The 6,602-nt window shown below is 50.4% G+C and overlaps 1 protein-coding gene across 1 annotated transcript in view; it reads left to right on the top strand.

Moving 5' to 3' along the window:
• Nucleotides 1-6,097, top strand: part of smpdl3a (sphingomyelin phosphodiesterase acid like 3A) — an 8,189-nt gene extending 2,092 nt beyond the window's left edge. The window contains exons 3-8 of the mRNA XM_083689402.1: nucleotides 592-736; nucleotides 923-1,019; nucleotides 1,803-1,966; nucleotides 2,446-2,626; nucleotides 3,809-3,933; nucleotides 5,025-6,097. Of these exons, the coding sequence (XP_083545528.1) occupies nucleotides 592-736; nucleotides 923-1,019; nucleotides 1,803-1,966; nucleotides 2,446-2,626; nucleotides 3,809-3,933; nucleotides 5,025-5,333 (1,021 nt within the window). The 3' untranslated portion in view covers nucleotides 5,334-6,097. The remainder of the gene's footprint in view (nucleotides 1-591; nucleotides 737-922; nucleotides 1,020-1,802; nucleotides 1,967-2,445; nucleotides 2,627-3,808; nucleotides 3,934-5,024) is intronic.
• Nucleotides 6,098-6,602: the final 505 nt, after the last annotated feature.

The raw sequence follows: 6,602 nt of genomic DNA, 5'->3' as shown, positions 1-6,602 counted from the left end.
ACCTGGATTAACATGAATGGAATCCAGCAGGATTAGCGGCTTTATGCTGGAGCTGTTGGAGCAGATCTCTGTTTTATTTAATTAATTCTGCCTTTGGCTCCGTATAATGTCTCTGTAGGAAGTGGAATAATATATGAACTGGTTTCTCTCTCTACCACCGCTACCGCTCTCTCTCTCTCTCTCTCTCTCTCTCTACCCCCCCCCCACCACTCTCTCTCTCTCTCTCTACCCCCTACCTCTCTCTCTCTACCCCTACCTCTCTCTCTCTACCACCCCTACCGCTCTCTCTCTCTCTCTCTCTCTCTCTACCCCCCCCACCACTCTCTCTCTCTCTCTACCCCCTACCTCTCTCTCTCTCTACCCCCCTACCTCTCTCTCTCTCTTTCTCTCTACCCCCCCCCCCACCACTCTCTCTCTCTCTCTACCCCCTACCTCTCTCTCTCTCTACCCCCCTACCTCTCTCTCTCTCTTTCTCTCTCCCTTTTTCCTCTCTCCCTCCTCAAATACTGCCCACCCCACATACCAGTAGCTGAGCTCTCTACTGTCAACTGTGTTATAACTGTGTAATGACAGTCTTATTCCTCTCCGTAGAGACAGTCCTCCCCATGTCCCACCAGGAGAGCTGACTACAGACATGGTGATCCAGGTCCTCACCAACATGACTCAGACCATCAGAGAGAACTTCCCTGACACGGCCGTCTACCCTGCCTTCGGTAACCATGACTACTGGCCCCAGGTGACCTACCTGCCCTCACACCTGCAGTCACCTGTGATACTGTACATACACTCTTAGAACTCTTAGGGTTCTTCATTTGTCCCCCTAGGGGAACGCTTTGAAGAACCTTTTTGGGTTCAGTGTAGAACCATTTGGGTTCCACGTAGAACCCTTTTCACAGAACACGGTGTTATGAATTCCTTCCAGGATCAGTTCCCCACCTCCACCAACGCCGTCTACCAGGCGGCTGCAAAGCTGTGGGAGCCGTGGCTGGAGCCAGAGGCCCTCCTCACCCTCAGAGAAGGTGAGCTGGCTGGGGTTGGAGGTCTGGGTCTAGGGCTCCAGCTGGAGGTCTGGGGTTGGAGGTCTGGGTCTAGGGCTCCAGCTGGAGGTCTGGGGTTGGAGGTCTGGGTCTAGGGCTCCAGCTGGAGGTCTGGGGTTGGAGGGCTGGAGGTCTGGGGTTGGGGCTGAGGGCTGGAGGTCTGGGGTTGGAGGGCTGGAGGTCTGAGACTGGGAGAGGCTAGGATTGGGAGAGGATGGGACAGGGGGCTGGGGCTGGCTGAGGCCTGGACTAGGGCTGAGGCTGGCTGAGGCCTGGACTAGGGCTGGTTGAGGCCTGGACTAGGGCTGGGGCTGGCTGAGGCCTGGACTAGGGCTGGTTGAGGCCTGGACTAGGGCTGGTTGAGGCCTGGACTAGGGCTGGGGCTGGCTGAGGCCTGGACTAGGGCTGGCTGAGGCCTGGACTAGGGCTGGTTGAGGCCTGGACTAGGGCTGGGGCTGGCTGAGGCCTGGACTAGGGCTGGTTGAGGCTGGGACTGGCACAGAGGAGAAGTACAGCAGGTTTAAACATGCTGATCTGGCCTCCTGGCACCTGCTGTGTTACTGTATTAGTGTATTCTGCAAACTTGCAGTTTTCTTTTGTGCATTGTCATGATACTAGGTATTAGATACCCTCATAGTCATGGAGCAACATGCAGCACCAAAACCTGATATATCAAGCTATGTGTGTGTGTGTGTGTGTGTGTGTGTGTGTGTGTGTGTGTGTGTGTGTGTGTGTGTGTGTGTGTGTGTGTGTGTGTGGGGTCAGGTGGGTTCTACTCCCAGCAGGTGGAGGCGGGCCTGCGTGTGTTGAGTCTGAACACCGTCCTCTACTACAGCCCCAACAAAGTGACGGTCAACATGAGCGACCCAGCAGGACAGTTCCGCTGGCTGCAGGACACGCTGGAGAAGGCTGCCCAGGCCCTGGAGAAGGTACACAACGCAGGGAGACCACCAGGGGAGGCTGGTGGAGGTAGAAATCGGAGGACGGGCTCATTGTAATGCATGGTGCCTGCCGTATGCCAGAGACACCATCATAGTCCCTGACCATGCTCTCTCCTCTCTCTCCTCCTCTCTCTCCTCTCTCTCCCCTCTCTCCTCCTCTCTCTCTCTCTCCTTCCTTCTCTCCCTCGCTCCAGGTGTCAGTCATAGCCCACGTCCCAGTAGGCTACCTGCCCTGACCATGCTCTCTCCTCTCTCTCTCCAGGTGTTAGTCATGTCCCAGTAGGCTACCTGCCGTATGTCAGAGACACCACCATAGTCCCTGACCATTCTCTCTCTCCAGGTGTTAGTCATAGCCCACGTCCCAGTCGGCTGCCTGCCCTGACCATGCTCTCTCCTCTCTCTCCAGGTGTTAGTCATGTCCCAGTAGGCTACCTGCCCTGACCATGCTCTCTCCTCTCTCTCTCCAGGTGTTAGTCATAGCCCATGTCCCAGTCGGCTACCTGCCGTATGCCAGAGACACCACGGCCATCAGAGAGAGCTACAACGCCAGGCTGGTCGCCATCTTCCGGAACTACAGTGATGTCATTGCCGGCCAGTTCTACGGCCACACCCACCGCGACAGCATCATGGTGCTGCAGGACCCGCAAGGTAAACCACAGGGGAGCGTGCACGCACAGGAGCTTTTTAGCGTAAAAGTAATTTAGCATAAAGGTAATTTAGCATAAAGGTAATTTAGCGTAAAGGCAATTTAGCATAAAGGTAATTTAGCGTAAAGGTAATTTAGCGTAAATTAGTGTCTAGCTACTGTCATCCCAGCGCAACAAGAATGTCTAATAATCTATAATATATATATAATGATAATGTCTCTTGACAATAGAATAGCACTAAATAGAACATTTGCTGTTAGCCTCACCTTCCTCTCAGGACATATAAAACACACTGTCAGGTGGTGGCTGGGACGGGAGGAGGAGGTCGGGTGGTGGTGGTGGGACGGGGGGAGGAGGTCGGTTGGTGGTGGTGGGACGGGAGGAGGAGGTCGGTTGGTGGTGGTGGGACGGGGGGAGGAGGTCGGTTGGTGGTGGCTGGGACGGGAGGAGGAGGGCGGAGGCGCAGAGCTGTAATCAGCCGGTGTTTAGTTTGCCGCCCTGAGGGCACCTCTCCCAGGTTGAACCAGACATGGCACACCGGATGACCTTCTGTTCCTTAATGAGTTCTCCTGACGCGTGGGATCATGTCGAGCTCCGCCGTGGGCTCCTCAGAGCACCAACCTCCCACAGCCTGACCTCACAACTTGTAATCTCTCGCCTTGACTACTACCAGTACTACTCTTTCTACTACCAGTACTACTCTTTCTACTACCAGTACTACTCTTTCTCGTGTTTACAACGCCAGAACTTAGTGTTTACAACCCCTCCTGGTGGTTAGCTGCTAGCATCACAGCCTGACCTCTTAACCCCTCCTGTTGGTTAGCAACTAGCATCAAAGCTAGCATCACAGCCTGACCTCTCAACCCCTCCTGTTGGTTAGCAACTAGCATCACAGCCTGACCTCTTAACCCCTCCTGTTGGTTAGCAACTAGCATCAAAGCTAGCATCACAGCCTGACCTCTCAACCCCTCCTGTTGGTTAGCAACTAGCATCACAGCCTGACCTCTTAACCCCTCCTGTTGGTTAGCAGCTAGCATCACTGTCAACACCAGAGCTTCTCTCCACAGCCACAAAAATGCATTGTTGTCTAGCTGCTAGGCTAATGTGCTGTGTTATTAATATCTGAGCTGCTGGCGTGCCCCGAGACATGTATTCACACACATTCCTCTGGTTGGCTTTGAAGGTAAACCGGTGAATTCCATCTTCGTTACTCCGGCTGTTACGCCCATCAAGAGCGCCAGAGAACTGTACTCCAACAACCCAGGCTTCCGCATGTACCACTATGACCCCAAGGACTACGCTCTGTTGGTGGGTAGACCGCTAGGACCTTAGAACCATGGAACTACATATCCATAGAACTATAGAATCATACTGTAGAACCATAGAACCATACTGTAGAACCATAGAACCATAGAACCATAAAAATATAGAACTAAAGAACAATAGAACTATAGAACCATAGAACCATACTGTAGAACCATAGAGCTATAGAACCATACTGTAGAACTATAGAACCATACTGTAGAACCATAGAGCTATAGAACCATACTGTAGAACTATAGAACCATACTGTAGAACCATAGAGCAATAGAACCATACTGTAGAACTATAGAACCATACTGTAGAACCATAGAGCTATAGAACCATACTGTAGAACTATAGAACCATACTGTAGAACCATAGAGCTATAGAACCATACTGTAGAACTATAGAACCATACTGTAGAACCATAGAGCAATAGAACCATACTGTAGAACTATAGAACCATACTGTAGAACCATAGAGCAATAGAACCATACTGTAGAACCATAGAGCAATAGAACCATACTGTAGAACCATAGAATAGAACTATGACCGCCAGAACTCTACACTCTAATGGCTAGCGGAACCTTAGTTGGCACGGCCTGCACCTCTGAGATGATCTCATTGGTTCCATTCAGTCCAACCACCTCGTCTCAAGTGCTCCTCCAGCATGTGAAGGTTGCTGGAATGCTGTGTGGAGCAGGTCTGGGCAACAGTGGTGAGGTCCCAGGACAAGGGCAGGTTGGAACCTCAGAAACACTCTCTTTGTAACTCTGCTTCCTGAGAACCCAAGGGCATAAAGGGGTACGTTTGAATGAGAATCCATTTGACTGCGGTTATTCATGCAGGGAGCATTCAGGCCAACGTCATTAAGGTATCGGTTGGCGGCTATCGGTTAGCTCTCCCTACCATGGCTCCCTTTAGCTTTCCCAACCCTCAGCCACAGCCCTAGACAGGCCGGCTTCCCAGTGATTAATGTTGGAGTCATTTATCATACATCACATCATGCTCCAATCAACCTCCTTCCCTTTCTGAGGGCCTCTTTATCTCTTCTCTTTTCTCTCTCTCTCTCTCTCTCTCTCTCTCTCTGTTCGCAGGACGTCTGGCAGTACTACTTGAACCTGACGGAAGCCAACCAGGAACAAAGATCCAATTGGACGCTTGAATATGTCCTGACCGAAGCGTTCGGCCTGGAGGACGTTCAGCCAAGCAGCCTGTTGAAACTCGCCTCGGGGTTCCAGGCGCCGCAGAGCAAAGAGTTTGACAAGTATTTTCGCCATTTCATGGTGAGTTATGACAGCAGCCTGGCGTGTGAGGGGGAGTGTAAGACCACCCAGGTGTGTGCTGTGTTGTACCTGGACCACGCCTCCTATTCCAGCTGTGTCCAGAAGGGGACAAAGACCTAAAGGTCCTTGTTGTTGTTGTTGTTGTTGATGATGATTACGACAATATTAGATTGTATTTGTATTTTTTTGTATGTACAGGAAATTAAATGATCTATTTTGGAATACGTGTAATTAAATATGTATTTTTTAGGGCATTTCTGCTTTATTGGGATAGAGACAGTAGAGATTGACAGGAAGGATGGGTGAGAGAGAGAGGAGGGATGACAGCGTGGTGAGGGCATTAGTGTGCTACGCCACTGAGCGCAGCCCAGGGATATGTGTCATTAAAATGGAAGCCATCTTTGTTTAGTGGCGGTTGTTGATTGTTATAAGTGTGACTGTGGAAGACAATATATTTTTGTAAAAAATACTGATTGGAAAGTATCACTTTAACTAGTTTCACTTTAATCTCTTTTCATTCTTATGACATAATGACAACGTTGAATGTTTGAATTGTTAGGTTATTTCTTTTGCTGCTGAAATGTCTGTCAGTTCTGAAATAACAAGTGTTTAGCTTGCATTCCAAAGAAACTCAAACTTGAACTGGCTCCGTTCCAAATCGAACTCCTACACAGAAACAAAGGCCATTGATAGGTTAAGAACTCCTACACAGAAACAAAGGCCATTGATAGGTTAAGAACTCCTACTCAGAAACAAAGGCCATTGATAGGTTAAGAACTCCTACACAGAAACAAAGGCCATTGATAGGATTAGATGGACAAACATGGTTGTATCTTTTACACTTGTTATTCTCTCCAAAAAATAAACAGTATCTCTGCTGTTGTTCTGTATCTGTGAGTGATTGTGTCGTTATTCCACAGAGAACGGATCAGTTCCTCATGTATAGAGATCAAACTATCTGGATCAAAGAGTCTTTAGTTTAGAGGTTGTTTACTCAGCTGGAAGGGAACATTCCCTCTCTTCACCTGCTCCCTCCCTCTGTCTCTCTCTCTGTCCCCCCTCTCCCTTGCCCTTTCCCTTTCCCCCTCCCCCTCTCTCTCCCTTGCTCTCTCACTCTCCCTCTCTCCTCATTCCACCTCTCCCCCCCCCTCCTCCTCTCCCTCTCCCTTGCCCTTTCCCTCTCTCTCCCTCTCTCCCTCTCTCTCGCTCCCTCTCTCCTCATTCCCCCTCTCCCCCTCTCTCTCTCCATGTGAGAGAGGTTAACTCCTGACCTCTGTGTAGAAAATGAAAAGCGGTAAAATGCCTCAGTAGACCAAACCTCTCAGCAGGGGAGGAAGAGGAGGAGAAGGAGGAGGAGGAGGAGGGGGGCAGAAGTCACTAAGCCTCCAA

Source organism: Argentina silus (genome assembly GCF_951799395.1).
Source record: "Argentina silus genome assembly, chromosome: 17".
In the NCBI taxonomy this organism is placed as follows: Eukaryota; Metazoa; Chordata; class Actinopteri; order Argentiniformes; family Argentinidae; genus Argentina; species Argentina silus.
The sequence above is the reverse complement of the archived record's forward strand: the minus strand, read 5'-3'. Positions and strand labels throughout refer to the sequence as shown.